General features: G+C 44.5%; 1 protein-coding gene across 1 annotated transcript in view; it reads right to left on the bottom strand.

Moving 5' to 3' along the window:
* Fxr2 (FMR1 autosomal homolog 2) overlaps window positions 1-13836 on the bottom strand; it is a 27681-nt gene extending 13845 nt beyond the window's left edge. Inside the window, exons 1-6 of the mRNA XM_005349774.2 lie at window positions 13559-13836; window positions 3480-3532; window positions 3071-3164; window positions 1957-2028; window positions 1712-1860; window positions 1062-1155 (exon numbers count right to left, since the gene is read on the bottom strand). Coding sequence (XP_005349831.1) covers window positions 1062-1155; window positions 1712-1860; window positions 1957-2028; window positions 3071-3164; window positions 3480-3532; window positions 13559-13639 — 543 coding nt within the window. The 5' untranslated portion in view covers window positions 13640-13836. The remainder of the gene's footprint in view (window positions 1-1061; window positions 1156-1711; window positions 1861-1956; window positions 2029-3070; window positions 3165-3479; window positions 3533-13558) is intronic.
* Window positions 13837-18059: the final 4223 nt, after the last annotated feature.

Consider the following 18059-nt stretch of genomic DNA (forward strand, 5'->3'; position numbering starts at 1 on the left):
AGGATCATAAATTGTGACTTCTGGGCTAATAAGACCATAAAAAACAAACAAACAAAAAAAAAAACCAGGGGGAAAAAGAGAGGGAGAGAAGGAGAAAAAGAGGGAGAGATGAAATTTAAAATAAGAATGGTAGCACAGCCTATCCCCTCAAACGTAAGGAGAGTAAAGCCCGAAAGCTGTCACAAACCCAAGTGCAGCTGCAGCAACACAGTGAGTACCAGGTCATCCAGGGGACACAGTAAGACCTTGTCTCAAAGGAAGAAAAAGGAAATGAGGTAGGATACAGGAAAATCACTGTCACTCACACAGAGGCTGGATAGCTAAACACTAACAGAACTCATCTGACAAGAAGCAAGTACAAGGTGAGAGCTATACGGTGGTTTTTTGTTTTTGTTTTATCATTTATAAAGATTTATAGCTGGAGATAGTGGTGGATGCAGCAGGTAGATCTCTGTGAATTTGAGGTTTACATAGTGAATTCCAGGGCAGTCAAAATGAGATCATCTCAAAAAACAAAAGATAAGAGATTTATATGTGTCTCTCGCTGTGTGAATATGTTATGTACACATAGACGCAAAGACCAGAGAGGGTTCAGGGGTCCTGACGTAGAAAAGGCAGGAACAGGAGTTCCCAGGAGGACTGGATGACTGACTGGCTGGCTCTGGGTTCAAAGACTGCCTTATAAAGTGTAGGTTGATTGAGAAAGATACCTCATACCAACACTTCAGGCTTTCTCAACGACCCCCAAAGTGTGCATTTATATACACACAAACATGCACACACACACAGATCCTAATATATCCAAGAGCTAGGGTACTTGTCTAAAACAGATAGGTGTGTGAAGAACATGATTTTGTCTCTCATATTGAAAAAAAAGAAGGGGGAAATTAAGGCCACACATGAGGAAAAGTAAGGAAAGCAGGTGACCTGGGTTCAGAGGGTCAGAAGTAACAAAGTCACAAGTATGAGCACAGTCTAGCACAACCCATTTCTGCAAAAGCTTAAAGAGGAAAAAGAAAAACTGTTAAAAAGACCTATGTTAATTTAACATGAAAACTCACCAGAATAAAGAGCTCACTGTTTGCAATGTTGAGAAAGATGCAATTGGCTCCCAGTGCTTTCTTGAACTCTTTATGGACATTTTCATTGGAGCAGCTGCAGAGAACAGTAAAGTGCTCAGGATGAAGCAGTAAGAGGTTTGGGGACAAAAAGTAGGGAGAAGAAAATAAGAAAGATAGAATCACTCTTGTTGTTATTTTTTGTTTTTTGTTTTTTTGAGACCGGATCTCTCTGTAACAGCTCTGGCTATCCTGTAACTCGTTTTGTAGACCAGGTTAGGATCGTACCAAATGTTAGATAATAAGGATTAAGAAAATTATTTTTAAAAATAATCAGAGCAGAGTATATTGATGCACATCTTTAATCCCAGGACTCAGGGAGGCAGAGGCAGGTGGTTCTATGTGACTTGGTTTACATAGAGTTTCAGGACAGCCAGAGTTTGTATAGTGAGGCCCTGTCTCAAAATAAAGACAGACAGACAGAAACAGAGATAAAGATGAAAAATGGAAAGGCTAGAGGTATATCATGCAAAAAGATCCTCATAGGGCCAGGGAATAAACAGAACAGACTGAAGAGTGGGAGACCTGGGAAAAATAAGGACAGAGGCTGACACTATAGAGAGTCCTCAATTCCCAACCTCTCCAACACTCACGCCTCTCTGAGATCTTCAGGCACAGCCATGGTAACCTTGAAGAAGCTGCCTTTGGTTGCAAGGGGATTGGGATTAACAGGTCGAAGTCGTTCCAGGGTGACAATCTCATTGTAGGTAGCATCGCAGGCAGCATACTCAATGACATAGAACTGGCAGAAAGGAAGAAGGAAGGGTAATCAATCCATTTGCTACCTTTCCACAGAACAACAGCTTCAGGAGTTCCCCACAGGGCTTTAGTCACTTACATCTCCCTTCATCATCCGAACCCGGGCCAGCCACCAACCACAAGGTTCCTGTTCATTGGCTCTCGAATAAACCTGGAAAGTTAGAAATAAAGAGACACAGCATTAAAGACTATTCAAAAACATCAAATTGGGGCTGGAGAGATGGTTCAGAGGTTACGAGCATTGCCTGCTCTTACAAAGGTCCTGGGTTCGGTTCCCGGCGGCCACATGGTGGCTTACAACCATCTGTGGTGGGGTCTGGTGCCCTCTTCTGACCTTCATACACACAGACAGAATATTGTATACATAATAAATAAATAAATATTTTAAAAAAACACACACACACACACAAAAAACCATCAAATTAGAGAAGCCAGCTGGGTATGGTGGTGTACACCTTTATCCCAGTACTTGGGAGGCAGGGGCAGGCAGAGCTGTGAGTTTGAGGCCCAGCCTGGTCTGCAGGGTCAGTACCAGGGCACCCAAGGCTATTATACAGAGAACCCCCCCCAAACAAAAACAACAACAAAAAACAGAAACAAAAGAATTGGAGAAAGCTGAACTTGCACAGTGGACAAGAGCTCTCCAAGCCTGATAACCTGAGTGAGTTCAAGTCCCAGAGCTCATGGCTGTCCCGACCACCACTTGTGAGCCATGACACACTCATGCCTACAATTATGTATGCACACAGACGCATGCACATACACATACAAAATATGCCCAAGGTCCTGGGTTAAGTCCCAAGTCTCACTCACTCACTCATACACACATACACAGACTTCAAGTGAATTTGTCACACATGAAAGAGTGGCCCCTTTAATCAGGTGCACCCTCAGATCACACCCATGACAGAAAGGCACCAATGCATTTACTTCACCAGCTACATGGCTAGATGTGGTTGTTCAGATGAGGAAGGAACAAAATCAGTAAGTTAAAAACCTAGAATCCAGCTGGCCTATGGTGATGCACACCTTTGATCCCAGCACTCAGGAGGCAGAAGCAGGTGTATCTGTGACTACCTGGTCTACAAAACGAGTTCCAGGACAACCAGAGAAATCCTGTCTTGGAAAAACAAAACAACAGAACCCTAAGGGGAAAAAGAGCAAACTAAGATGGTGCACTTCACAGGCCTTACCTCGACTTCATCTCCTTCTGTGATCTCCTTATTATAATCAGCTGGAGGTGGTAGTCGGACATCTCCAAAAGGAATCTGTCTCTCACTTTGCCAGCTACAAGACAGTGACAGGAAAGCTATTCAGATTGATGTAATTGTCCACTTCTTCAGAAGGAAGTTCCTCCCTGGCCAAGACCACTTTATCCTTTCTGCTAGTATAAGAGTCAAAACAACAGGCTCTGTTCTACAGTGGTCTTTATTCTTTACACTAATTGTCAAATGCCTACAACTTGCACCAAGCTACCTGCCCTTTTTTTCCTGGAATTCTCATCCAAACTCTGAGTTCCCTGGCACCTACTGTCCTCAGCAGGCCCCACTTTTCTGCTGTCCTTTCAGGACCTACTATGCCTGTCTATTCCTAAGGTCTTACTTGTTTTCAAAGAAGATGGTGACAGAGTCTTCATGGACATCCTTCACAAAGCCCTAGAAAAAAAAATGTAAAAAACATAAATGAAAAGACATTTAATACTCAATAATACCACTTTTGGGTATATATCCAAAGGATACTCAATTGTACCACAAGGATATGTGCTCAACCATGCTCAAAGCAGCTTTGTTTGTTATGGCCAGAACCTGGAAACAACCTAAATGCCCCTACATAGAGGAATGGATAAGAAAGATGTGGTACATTTACACAATGGAGTACTACACAGCAGAAAAAAATAACGACAGCTTGAATTTTGCAGGAAAATGGATGAAACTAGAAAACATTATTTTGAGTGAGGTAACCCAAATACAAAAAGATAATTATCACATGTACTCACTCATAGGTGGTTTTTAAACATAAAGCAAAGATAGCCTACAAACCACAATCCCAGAGAATTTAGATAACAATACGGATGCTAAGAGAGACTTAGATAGATCTAATCTACATGGGAAGTAGAAAGTATAAAAAGACAAGATCTCCTGAGCATGGGGACCTTGGGGGCGAGGGAGGAGGCAGGAAGGGGAGCAGAGAAAAATGCAGAGCTCAATAAATATCAATTAAAAAATATATAAATAAAAAAAGAAAACACATTTAACGATCATCTTAGCCATCAGGAAGAGAAATCAGAAGCCTTTAAAATTAAGAGGTTTAGCAGGGGGTGTGAACAATCTAAACACAACCAGGAAGATGTGTCGGAAAATATGAACAGTGAAAGAAAACCATACTGACAAAATCTAGAAATAACATGGGATAAGAACAAAGTAGAACCTGCACCAGAGCAGCCCCACAGGTGGCCTACTCAGGATACCAGTTACCTCGCTATCTGCCTCTTGGTGTGCTAAGCAGCCTACTAGAGTTCAATTAAAATACCGTCAACCTTCAGCAAAGCTACAAATCTCCCACAAGACAGTGTACAGCCGGGCAATGGTGGCGCACGCCTTTAATCCCAGCACTCGGGAGGCAGAGGCAGGCGGATCTCTGTGAGTTCGAGACCAGCCTGGTCTACAGAGCTAGTGCCAGGACAGGCTCCAAAGCCACAGAGAAACCCTGTCTCGAAAACCAAAAAAAAAAAAAAAAAAAAAGACAGTGTACAGCTAGACTAGAGCACCTAGAGGACACCAGAGCTGGCAAACTTAGTGCCCAGATGTTCAAGTCCTTGGAGAATAACTGGAACACTGGAGAAGTTCAAAATATTAAGCAGTTTACATAAGAAAAAACTAAGAGTTTAAAAGATGTCATAGTTCTGAAGGCAAAAATAACTACTGAACCTAGAAATAAAGTATGTACAAGACTCCAATCTTGAGATCATGGCCAAAGGAGTCATGAAATAGGGGCTCCTTCAATCTATAGTCTCAGTTATTATCTTCTCTATTTTTCACACAAAGATTTCTAGTTTTGACAAAGTACAATTCATTATTTTTTATGAATTGTGCTTCTGATTTCACATCTAAGAAACTTCTGGAATCTAAATCCCCTAAGGTTTTCTTTTATGTATTCTAGGAATTTTTTTAAATTACATATTGTATATGTGTGTGTGTGTGAACATATGCATGCTTTTGCTACAACATCTGTGGGAAGGTCAAAGGACAAACTATTGATGTCTGTTCTCTTCTACCATGTGGATTCTGCGATCAAACTCGGGTACTGCCCACTGAGCCATCTCCCAGGCCCACACTTTTTTTTTTTTTTGGTTACATACTTTTTATTTTATATTTTAGTATGTAACAGATTTTATTTTAGAGTCAGCAGCCCAGGCTGGCCTCAAATTCATATGCAGCAGAGCCTTTAACTTCTGATCTTCCTGTCTCCACCTCCCAGGTGCTGTGATTACAGCTGTGTACCACCATACCCAATTTATTTGGTGTTGGGAGTCCTCTGTGCATGTACTATCAGCTGCACTACACCCCAGCACCCAAAGTGCTTTCAGTTATATATTACTTTCTACTTCCTGATTTTTGATAAAAATAGAGTTCGGAGAAAGCAGAGTGCTTTTCAAAAAACGGTGCTGGAAAAACTGGACAGCCACAGACAAAAGATGGACTTCGATAACCTCATTATCATACAAACAATTTACTTCAGAAATTTTAAATGGAGGCTGGAGAACTGGCTCAGCAGTTAAGACCACTTGTTACTCTTGCAGAAGACCCAGGCTCACATCCTAGCACCACCTCTGACTCCCAATCCCAGAGGACCTGATCTTGTTCTGGTCTGTGCAGGCAGCAGGTACACATGATACACACACAGACAAGCATTCATATACATCGATTTTTTAAAAGATAATTTTAAAGTATCTATCTTCTATTATTCCTCATTATGTATGTAGGTGTGTGGGTCTGCTTGTGGGTATGTGAATACTGAGTGCAGGAGCTCAAGGAGGTCAGAAGTGTTGGGTGCTCTGGAGCTGCAGTTATATAGCTGTGATATCCCTGAGGTAGGTGCTGGAATTGAACTCTGGTCCTCTGGAAGAGGCAAGTGCTTTTAACTGTTGAGCTGTGTCTCCAGTCCTAAAAAAGAAAAAAATAAATTTAATGTATCATAAGCCAGGCATGAAGGAGTACACATATAATCCAGCACTCAAGTGAAGGCAGAAACAGCAGATTTTAGGGCCTTCCTTGGCAGAGGTACCTGCGGGAACCAGGCATACAAATAGTACATATATATTCATAAATTGATAAAAGTACCCATACACAGGCTGAGTGCAGTGGTGCCCAGCTTCTTTAGTTCCGGTATTTGAAAAGTAGAAGCAGGTGGATCTTTTTAAGTTACAGGTTAGTCTGTTCTACATAAAAAGTTCCAGACCACCAAAAGATACATAATAAAACACTGTCTTAAACAAATGATATAAAAAAAAAATAGTTGCCACTGAGTGGTGGCACATACCTTTAATCCCAGCCCTTAAGAGGCAGAGACAGGAGGATCTTGGAGTTCCAGGCCAACCTGGTCTACAGAGTGAGTTCCAGGACAGCCAAGGCTACACACAGAAACCTTGTATTCAAAAAAAAAAAAAAAAAAAGCCACCTATAGCTAAACAAAATAATAATCTAATTAGGGAGCTTGGGCTGGACCACATAGTTTAGCAATGGTATGTGCTTAGCATATACAAGGGCCTGAATTCAATCGTCAGCATCAGAATCAGTAAGAAAAGCAGGTACTTCAAAAGGCTAACAGTATTCAAGGACCAACTCTTAGCATAGTAACTAGGATAGTGGCAGAGCTTAGGAGAAAATATACCAATAATGCTCTAGAGAATATACACCTCCCTCCACACAGAACCAATCAACCACTACTTATGTATTGCTCTTTCTTTATAATGGAAAAAATCTAAACTTGGATTTTCGGCTGTTTTGTGGGAACAGTCTCACTATCCAGCCCTAGATAAACTGGAACCTATTACATATACCAGGCCGTGAAGTGGCCTTGAACTCAGATAAATCTACCTGCCTCTATCTCTCACGTGCTGGGATTATAGGCATATACTAACTGTCCAGGTTTGTGTGGTATGTGTATTTATGTGAAAGCCGGAAACAGATCTATGTCCCTGTACTGCAATTTTTGAGATAGAATCCATCACTGAACTTGGACTGACCAACAAGCCCCTTGGGCTCCTCCTATCTCTATTCAGTGCTAAGATCACAGAGTTTTGTTGCTACAACAAGCTACTTATGTTGGTTCCTGGGATCCAAACTCAGGTTCTGAGCAAGCACTGAGCCATCTTCCCAACCCTATTACTTTTTTTTCTTTAAAGATTTACATATTCGCCGGGCGGTGGTGGCGCACGCCTTTAATCCCAGCACTCGGGAGGCAGAGGCAGGCGGATCTCTGTGAGTTCGAGACCAGCCTGGTCTACAAGAGCTAGTTCCAGGACAGGCTCCAAAACCACAGAGAAACCCTGTCTCGAAAAACCAAAAAAGATTTACGTATTCATGACAAGCAGTAGTGGCACAAGCCTTCAACATCATCTCTCGGGAAGCAGAGGCAAGATGATCTCTGAGTTCTAGGCCACCCTGGTCTACAGAGCCAAGTTCTGGGACAGCCAAGGCCATAGAGAAAAACTCGTCTCAAAAAATAACAAAACAAAGTAAGATTTACTTATGTGTGAGTGTTAGGCTTGAAGGCATGTATGTGCACCAAATGTGTTCCTGGTTCCATGAAAGAGAAGACGGTGTCAGATACCCTGGAACCAGAATTATCAACTGTATGGGTGCTTGGAATTATACCCCAATACTCTGAAACCTAGCAAGTGCTATAAGCCATCTCTCTAGCCCTATGCTACTTTTCATCTTCCCCTTTGATTTTTGAGACAGTCTTCCTTAGAGCCTTACTATTGCCCAAGTGTGGACAATCTGTCCTCAGCATATATTCCTTAGCACACTTTAAATACAAGTCTTCAGAGATGTTTATCTTCTTTTCATTCAGAACCAATGCCTATTCCTGCTAGTCTCTACAAAGTAACTCTGCCAAACAGCTTCCACTTGTCAGGACTCGCCTGCATCCTGCTTCCTTTTAGGTTCTTTAGCTTGTCTGAGACAGAATCTCATGCAGAATTTACTATGTAGGTGAGGATGACCATCAATTCCTGACCTCCAGTCTCTACTTCCCAAGTAGTAGGATTACAGGGATAGATCACCAAGCCTAACATTTTATCAAATTCTTTATCCAAATGTCCATCTCCAAGAATTTTTTCCCCTAGGGTAAATGTAGATTTATTAAGGAAAAGTGAGACAGAGAAGCCAGGCTTGGTGGCATAAACTTCTAATCCCAGCACTAAGGAAGCAGAGGCAGGCAGATCTGAGTTCCAGGCCAACCGCCAACCACAGTTATATAGTCTCTTACCATAGACAGACAGACAGAGAACTCCTGAGAGTGGGAGAGGCTCAGAGTCTTAGCAGATTATCAAGATACTGATCATTTATCAAAAACATTTTAAGGAGAAAAAGTAAGGAGAAAAGTCATAATCACTTGACTGCCTCTGAAAAAAAGTTCTCACTCCTAGATTGTTGTGTTAGGAGCGGCGGGGCTACGTCCCCAGCACCCCGCTGCCCGCATGACTAGCTTTACCCGAAATAATTACGTGGACACTGTATTCTTTTTTTTTTTTTTTTTTTTTTTTTTTGGGTCTCACTGTGTTGCCTTGATTGTCCTGGAACTAGCTCTGTAGACCAGGCTAGTCTCGAACTCACAGAGATCCGCCTGCCTCTGCCTCCCGAGTGCTGGGATTAAAGGCGTGCGCCACATAATTACGTGGACACTGTATTCTTTTAAGCACTGCTTGGCCCATTTCTATCTAGCCTCTTCTAGGCTAATTATCACATATTAATTTAGCCCATTTCTAATCATCTGTGTGTAGCACCCCAAGGTGCGCTTACCAGGGAGATTCTAGCCTACGTCCATCCTGGGTCGGAGCTTCATCGTGTGTGCCTCAGAGAGCAGAGCTCTCGCCTCTGCCCCAAGAGTGGAGCATTGTGTCTCTCTGAGGCGTCTGCCCCCGAGAGGAGAGCTGCTGAGTCTCTGAGCTCACTTCCTCTTCCTCCCAGCATTCTGTTCTGTTTACTCCTCCCACCTCTGTTTTAACCTATCAGGGCAAGCAGCTTCTTTATTTAATTAACCAATGACCTTCCTCCATCACTAGATATACTCATTCACAAGGGCTATGTCTAAAGCTTTAATTTTCTTTTTTTTTTAAAAAAAATTTATCACAGAGAAACCCTGTCTCGAAAAACCAAAAAAAAAAAAATTTATTTATTTATTATGTATACAATGTTCTGTCTGTGCGTATGCCTGAAGGTCAGAAGAGGGCGCCAGACCTCATTACAGATGGTTGAGCCACCATGTGGTTGCTGGGAATTGAACTCAGGACCTTTGGAAGAGCAGGCAATGCTCTTAACCACTAAGCCATCTCTCCAACCCAAGCTTTAATTTTCTATGTTGAATTAGCCCACAAAGTAATATTATCTTTTTTTTCAATAGTGACTTTCAAGGCAGAAATGCTAAGTTCAGTCTAGAATCACCCTTCTTTTGTAGTATAACCCAATGCCACTTACCATATACCTTCACCATCTTTTCCCCTTCAACTACTTTCCATCAACCCTTCAACTCTCTTCCCAACATCATACTCCAGTTCTACCTCTGCCTCTTAATTCTACCCATTTACTTCAGATACAAGGTTTTCTTTGGAGGACAACTGTGATAGAAAAAGAACTCCAAAGTTCTGTTTGGCCTATGCCACTGGAGAAATAAGAGAGCACATAAATTCTGTTGTAAACCTTCTAGATCCAGATGATCTGAGTCAGGGCTGTAGCACTTCCTGGATTAGCTTTCTGGACTTAGAACTGTCAGGTGAATGAAGAAAGCTCTTAAGTTCCTAGATACTTCAGTTTCCTTAAATAAGAAGATATGAAATTAGTCTCCATCTTTACCCCACAGTAGAAAAAGGAATTCTAGGAGAAACAGAGTCAAGGCAAAAAACATGTTTTGAAGTTGATAATGTCCCATTAGAAAAGAATGCTGGCCAGTTGGTGGTGGCACATGTCTTTAAAGGCAGCACTGGAGAGTCAGACAGGTGGGTCTCTGAGTTCGAGGCCAGCCTGGTCTACAGATCGAGTTCCAGGACAGGACAGCCAGAGCTATACAGAGAAACCCCATCTTGAAAAACAGAAACAAAAAAACAGCAAAAACAAAACAAAACATTATGAATCTGGGTTTGGTGGTGTGTCTCAATCCTAGCACTTGGGAAGTGGAGGCAGTAAGACCAGGAATTCAAGGTCTTCCTCAGCTAAAAGCCAGGCTGAGCCACTTGAACCTCACCTTAAAACAAAAAAGGAAAGCTTGATAGGATAGATATAAAATAATTTGGATCTGACATCTAGTATCTGCCCTGGATAAATCAAAATAAAAGTTTTTTGTTTTTTTTTTTTGTTTTGTTTTGTTTTTGGTTTTTCGAGACAGGGTTTCTCTGTGGCTTTGGAGCCTGTCCTGGAACTCACTCTGTAGACCAGGCTGGTCTCGAACTCACAGAGATCCGCCTGCCTCTGCCTCCCGAGTGCTGGGATTAAAGGCGTGCGCCACCATCGCCCGGCAAAATAAAAGTTTTGAGAGAGCCGGTTGTGGTGGCACACACCGGTAGGATTTGCTGAAGGAGGCAGAGGCAGGAGGATCACGAGTTCGAGGCCAGCCTGGGCTACACATTTAAAAAAAAAAAAAGTTTTGAGAGAAGGGGGTCTCCCTAAATTTAGAGATCTAAGACAAGACAGAACTCCTTCACTCACACTGAAGTCTGCTGAGTCATGAATATCAATCAGCAAGATTGGAACAGATAAGCAACATCACACTGAGTTTAAGAAAGGTGAGTCCAATTGTCAGTCGTAGAGCAGAAAGTGCTGAAATGGCTAGAATACAGGATTTTATTCAACTGCTAATTCTGTCCCTGCTTCACTCAAATGCATCACTGCTATGTATGGCTCATAGGTAAAAAGGACTTTCTGTTGGATCCTCTTTTTAACAGAAAATCTATCCCTTCCCAACCACTTCAGTTAATCTGAACTGAGCACTCTTCTTTCCAAGCTGTGCCTGGCTCCCAAGCTCCTAGAACAAAAGTATCTTATCTTAAATTACTTTCTAAATGGGTGTGGTTGTGGATGCCTTTAATCCCAGACCCAAAAATGAGTTCAAGGCCAGCCTGGTCTACCCAGGAGTTCCAGGACAACCAGGGCCCCTTAGAGAGATCCTATCCCCAAAAAACAAACAAGGAGAAAAAAAGTCACTTTTCTTGAAAGTAAAAATTTGGAGGTGAAGAGGATATATATGAAAGCTAAGATGTCTCCAGGAAAAAAGAACAGTTTATGAAGGGTATTTTTGTTGTTTTGAGACCTGATCTCATTCTCCACACTTGAACCATTTTAAACTTGGACCATCATACTTCAGCCTTCCAAGTACTAGGATTAGAGGCATGTGCCACCATACCCAGCCTAAGGAAGACTTTTAATAAATCTAATACAAGTCTGAGAAAAAGGATATTAAAAAACATAATGTAGCCAGACAGTGGTGGCACACACCTTTAATCCCAGCACTGGGGAAGCAGAGGCAGGTGGATCTCTGTGAGTTTGAGGTCAGCCTGGTCTACAGAAAGTTCCAGGACAGCCAGGGCTACACAGAGAAACCCTGTCTTAAAAACAAAACAATCCACCACAACAAACACATAAATGTGTCCAATGAGAACCCCTGAAAGGAATTAAGAGACTTTTGCCACAGAAAACAGAAATGTTACAAAGATATTGCTCCAGTCAGAAGGAAAAGTACTAAGAGTGGGAAAGGTGACAGGGTCAGAATCAGCTAGGAGCCTTCTTCAGCTATACACAGAATAGGTGAACATCAGTGAGGATGACACAGGAATACAGAAATAGCAAGGCAAAAAGTCCAAGACTTAATTGAGAGGATAAGCTAAGACTAACATATTTACACTCACAGGCACTGGATAAAGAACCTGATCAGAAAAGGCAGGCAGAAATGGTATGGTGTTTACAGAGTAAAATCAAACTTATCAGCTGAAGTGGAGCAGAAACCACTACAAGGGCAAGCACAAGGCCTTTTCAGCTACAAAAAGATACAGTTTCACAGTGGTCAGAGAGATTTCCGAGGGAATGAGAAAGCAGAAAAGTCTCCTGGAGTAGGACCTGAAGAGACATGAAGTAAAGGTGGCTCCAACTTACCCGATGCTATGAAAACTCCTTCCTCTCCAGAGTAAAAAGAGTAAGGGAGGAATCAAAAGTTTCTGTGACAATTCCACCCCCAAAAAATCAAAACAAGGCGGGTGGAGGTGGGGGCAGAGGCCAGCCTGGTCTACACAGCACACCTGTCTTGCGGGGGTGGGGGGTGTTCAAAATAAGTTCAGAATTTCACCTATCAGATGAAGAAAAAATATTTGGTGGGTCAAGAAGAGTCAGTCTTTAATCTAAATTGGGGGGAGAGTGAATCCAGAATAGACAGAACAGATACAGAAGGTGGGATGGATGTATGGATAGAAAGAAAAACAAAAGGTCTGGTCTGGGATGGTGGCATACATCTGTAGTCCCAGGACTTGGAAGGCTGAGGTAGTACAGAAGAGGTCACGGTTAGCATGGGCTAAATAGTGTGAGCTATACATCAAGGTCCTCTTCCAACCCCACCCCTAAACAGGTCAAAGAAATCAAATCTTGGGCAAAGAAAAGCTGAAATGAGCCACTCTGGAAGGTATCTTCTCTTTCCAGAAAGACTGTCAACAAGTAGAAAACTGTCAGAGTAAGAACAGAATCTTGATGAGACACCTTTTAACGAAGCTTAAACTTTAGAAGATAAAGGAATGGCCTCACTGTATCTGGAGTCAAAGAGGTAAGTACAAACCCAAACCTAGGTAGGCTGGTTTAGGGACAAACGTGTGGTGGGGTGACAGACTTGCCCAACAAACCCACTTTCATGGCTGATAAAACCGGAGGCCAAAGATGCTAAACAACACAAATGCGTTTTGACCATTTCTTCTTAACCTGGGGACAAGAATGCAAGATGAAAGTTGAGTAAATGGTCTAGAGCCAGCAGGCAGAAGCCTCCCTGAAGACGGAAAATCGAATATGGGCCAGTGGCCCTTCCCAAGGGGGTCATGCAGGAAAAGAAAGAGACTCTCCCATGTGCTTGGGCCGCAGAGGATGCGATTAGGAGCTCAAGTATCTCCTCCACTAGGAAACAAGAAAAGTCAATTAGAAGCTGGGTGAAGGGGTTTCTCCGGAGGGAGCGGGAGCGCCCAGCCACGCGCAGTAATGACCTGATGGTCACGCTTCCAGCTGAGGATAAAAGCAGGTGTACCCGCGGGCTCGAAGAGAAGAGCACGAGGGTTAACTCCCACGGTCTCCCCGGAAGGCTTTCGAGTGGGAGCGTGAGTCGAAGGTTCTAAGGGTCAGGACCGAGCTCCAGAAACTCGATCCCGCTCCACTCGTGGCGGCCTCGGCCGGGGGAGGGGGCTAGGGAGGGTGTCCCGGGTCGACGCGCCGTCTCACCTTGTAGAAGGCCCCGTTGGAGCCCCGCACCTCGACGGGCAGTCCCGGCTCCACATCCCCCCCAGAGGCCAGGCCGCCCATGGCGCCGCCGCCACCTCCGACTGCACCGGCAGCGGCTGAAGCGGAGCTCTGAGTGCGGGCCGGGCCGGGCCCCCGGCGTCTCCCAGGAGGAGGAGCCGGAGGGGGAGCCGCGGGGGGCGGGAGCCGGGCCGGCCCCACGGCGGCCCTGCTACAGCCAACGAGCAGGGGGCCGGGGCCGGGCCGCTCCCCGTCCGCCGCCGCCTTGGTCTCCGCCACCGTGAGAGAAACGGCTGCCGCCGCCGCCGCCTTCTTCACCTCAGCTTCCGCCCGCCGGCGCCCCCGCTGCTGCCTCAGTCCCGGGACCCGCTGCTGCCGCTGCCTCTCCACGGCCTCCACCTCCCCCTGCCGCCGCCGCCGCCTACTGCGCAGGCGCACAGGGCACCCGCCCGCCGCGCGCGGAGCCGAAGGGCCTAGGCGCAGGCGTCCAGGCTAGCGACCCAGCTCGGGCTCGCCAGCGCGTCAGGGCTTCCACATTCTCTTCCCCTCTCTCACGCCCCCTCCTGGTCGCGCCTCTGCGCCTGCGCGGAAGGAGACGAACGCTCAGGCCTCACCACCCCTTCCTTTCCCCGCCCCACAACACTGGAAGCAAACCAATCAAGGGAAGGGAGGGGCCGCGCTCGCTCCAGCGGATTGGACTTCCGTCTCCACAAAGTGAGCCCCGCACAGCCAGGGCAGTTTAGGGATGGGCATGCGCTGGAATGACTGCTTGGTCACTTTCACCACCTTTGTCTTTCTTGGTGCGCACACTCCAAAGTGAGGGGCGGGATGGGGGGGGGCCTTTAAAGCTGGGGGTAAAACAAAACAAAACAAAACCCCAAACCAAACATCTGATTCAAGGGAGAGAGGGGCTGGGGGGGGGGGTTGAGGGCTGGGGGGGGGAGCCGAAAGGCAAAAAGTGCCCCGTGCGCACGCGCTGGGCTTTGGTGTCGGTGCGCATGTGTTGACGCTCTGCATCTATAGGAGATGAAAGAGTCACGGTTCTTGGCTTGAGTAGATTTTTTTAAGTTTTGGAGACAAGGTCTCTTACATCCTAGGTTGACTACGAACTCTCTAAGTAGTTGAGGAATGACCTTGAATTCCTGATACCTCCCAAGTACAAAAACTACAGACATGCATGTATGCATGTCATTGCCATACTTGCCCTAAGTTGGTTCTAATATTGTAATAAATTAAAGGCCCCGTCGAAAAGAAAATGCAAGCCAGGCGGTGCTGACGCACGCCTTTAATTCCAGCACTTGGGAGGCAGAGGCAGGCGAACATCTGTGAGTTCAAGGCCAGCCTGATCTACAAGAGCTACTTCCAAGACAGTCAGGGCTACACAGAGAAATCCTATCTCAAAAAAAACAATAAATAAATAAATAAATGAAATGAAAAGAAAATGCATTATGATCTGATACATAAATGCTGAGGAAATTCAAAACAGGAAAAACTGTCATGGAGTTAAAAAAAAATTTTTCCTAGCCTAGAGGATGTCTCAATTTACAAAGCCTAGGCCGGGTGGTGAAAGGGGAAGCAAGGATTCTAATGAGAGGAGGAAGGAGGTAATGGATGAAAAAAGATATTGCAAAATATAAAAAAAAAAAAGCCAGGTGGTGGTGGCGCACGCCTTTAATCCCAGCACTCGGGAGGCAGAGGCAGGCGGATCTCTGTGAGTTTGAGGCCAGCCTGGTATGCTCATTAAAACAAAATGATATATGTATTTGATATGCTAATTAAAACAAAAGAAAACCTCCTAAAGAGGCTTGAGAACTTCCAGAAAGCTGGCTATGGGAAGGTTCCTGGATGGCGGCCCCCCTGGACAGGGCCAGGGTGTCCCAACCCAATGCTCCTATTCCTCACCCCAACCATTTTCATCTGTATCCTTTGTAATAACATCCTTAACAATATACTGTAAACGTACCTGCTAACTCTGGGGCCATCCTCGTAAATTAACTGGATCCAAGGCGAGGCTGTGGGAACCTGACTGAGAACTGGTTGGTCAGAAACATTGCTAAAACAATTGACTTTGGCGCCTGAAGTGAGAAACAGGCAAGTTGTGGGGACCAAGCCCTTTCTAGGCAGATCATGTAAGAACAATGGAGTTAAAGGACTCCCCATTAGTGTTAGCTGTACTTTGTGTATGCACGCAGGTGTGTGTTTGAGATTCGTGTATTTTCAGTATGAAGTGGGTATGGGGCCCAGAGTCAGAGCTAAAAGTCTTCCCCAATCAATTTCCACTTGCTTTATTTTTATTATTATTTTTTTTTTATTTTGGTTTTTTGAGACAGGATTTCTCTGTAGCTTTGGAACCTGTCCTGGAATTTGCTCTGTAGACCAGGTTGGCCGCAAACTCACAGAGATCCACCTGCCTCTGCTTCCTGAGTGCTGGGATTAAAGGCATGCGCCACCATCATCTGGCCTGTATGTTACAGAATCTGCTGTATCTCAGGCTGGCTTGAAACTTGGAGCCTCTTGCCTCAAGTCCTAGGACTACAGATATGCATTTTAATGTTTTATTTATTGATTTAGAAACAGGGCCTCTGCAGCCCAACACTAAAATGTCAAGGCTGGCCTTGAACTCCTAAGATTTTTGCTTTCAGCCCCCAGTACTGTGGTCACAGGTGTGCCATCACCTCGATTTAGAGGGTTTGTTTTGACTTAGATTATTTATTTTATGTATATGAAGGTTTGGCCTGCATGATTCTATGTGTATTACACACATGCCTGGTGCGCTTCCGAGGTCAGGAGAGGGTGTTGGGTCACTTGGAACAGGAGTTATAGTTACTTGTGACCCACCATTCAGATGCTGAAAAGCAAACCTTGGTCTTCTGCAAGAGTAACAAGCACTCTTAACTGCTGAACCTCTCTCTAACCTCTTGTTTTTTGTTTATTAAGACAGAGTTGCATCTGTAGCTCAGGCTCACCTAGAACTTGCTGTGGGAACCAGGCTGGCCTCCAACTCAGAGCAATGCTCCTGCCTCATCTTCCTGAGTTCTGGGATTACAAATGTGAGCCACTAGGTCTGGCTTGAGGTTGGTAGTATTTCCATGTTGAGCAAAGGTCAGAGAGTTGGAACTTACCTCTAGTTCCTTCAAACAAAGGTTCCACCTTTAGAACAGAGTAGTGCTCTCAAACAACAATAACAAAAAAGGGGGCGGTCGGGTGGCGCAAGCCTTTAATCCCAGCACTCGGGAGGCAGAGGCAGGCGGATCTCTGTGAGTTCGAGACCAGCCTGGTCTACAGAGCTAGTTCCAGGACAGGCTCCAAGGCCACAGAGAAACCCTGTCTCGAAAAACCAAAAAAACAAAAGAAAAAAGAAAAAACAGAGTAGTGCTCTCTCAACAGGTGTGGCTAATAGATCTTTCCTACCTCAAACAAAAGTCTAAGGATCCAACTAAGTTCCAGTTCTCTTAAGGAGATAATGCCAGATTCCACCCAGGGAGTGGTTTGCCTACAGAATGTTTTGGTCCAGCGGTTAAGAGCACTGACTGCTATTCCAGAGGTCCTGAGTTCAATTCCCAGCAACCACATGGTGGCTCACAACCCCCTATAATGAGATCTGGTGCCCTCTTCTGGCCTACAGAATGTTTTGGTCTAGGGTATAAGTGTGACTTGTTTTGTTCTAGGGACTTCACATTTAACTACTTTAACTACGACTGTAGCCGCGACCTTCAATTGGTCTGTTCATTTCCTTGTATCATGTTAATGCAGTCTTTTGTCTTACTCCTACTTTTTGGGGCCAGGGGTATATAAAGCAGTTGGAAATTAAACATGGGTGAATTTTCACTGGAATTCCCTCCTGATACTATCCTATATGTTTCTCCATTTTATTTTCTTTCGTGTCTTCATATTTTTTAATAATATTTTCTAAATCCCCATGCCTCCATCATGGCAAGAGGCAAGAGGTATTTTTGTTGAGGTTGGTCCCTGACAATTTCTGTTGTTTAATTTTAACTTATACATTTAACTTTATGTGTATTTTGCCTGAACATATATATGTGCACCATATGCGTCCCTGGTGCCCAGGTAGATGAGGAATAAATATTGGATCCCCAGGAACTGGGGCTATATATGGTTGTAAACCACCATGTAGTTCCTGTGAACCAAAACTTGATCCTTCAGAAGAGCATAAACTGTGAGCCATGCCCTAGTCCCTTTAGATTGCTTTCTGTTGTTATTGCCATTCTTGTGTTATTTGGGGACTAGAAATCAAACCTACATCATCCCAAAAGCCAGGCTCTACCTAGCCCCAGCTAGATTTTTTTTTTTTTGAAACCCAGGGCCTTGGGCTGGAGAGATGGCTTAGTGGTTAAGAGCATTGCCTGCTCTTCCAAAGGTCCTGAGTTCAATTCCCAGCAACCATATGGTGGCTCACAACCATCTGTAAAGAGGTCTGGCGCCCTCTTCTGGCCTTCAGGCATACACACAGACAGAATATTGT

This window comes from Microtus ochrogaster, chromosome 7, assembly GCF_000317375.1.
Source record: "Microtus ochrogaster isolate Prairie Vole_2 chromosome 7, MicOch1.0, whole genome shotgun sequence".
NCBI classification, from domain to species: domain Eukaryota; kingdom Metazoa; phylum Chordata; class Mammalia; order Rodentia; family Cricetidae; genus Microtus; species Microtus ochrogaster.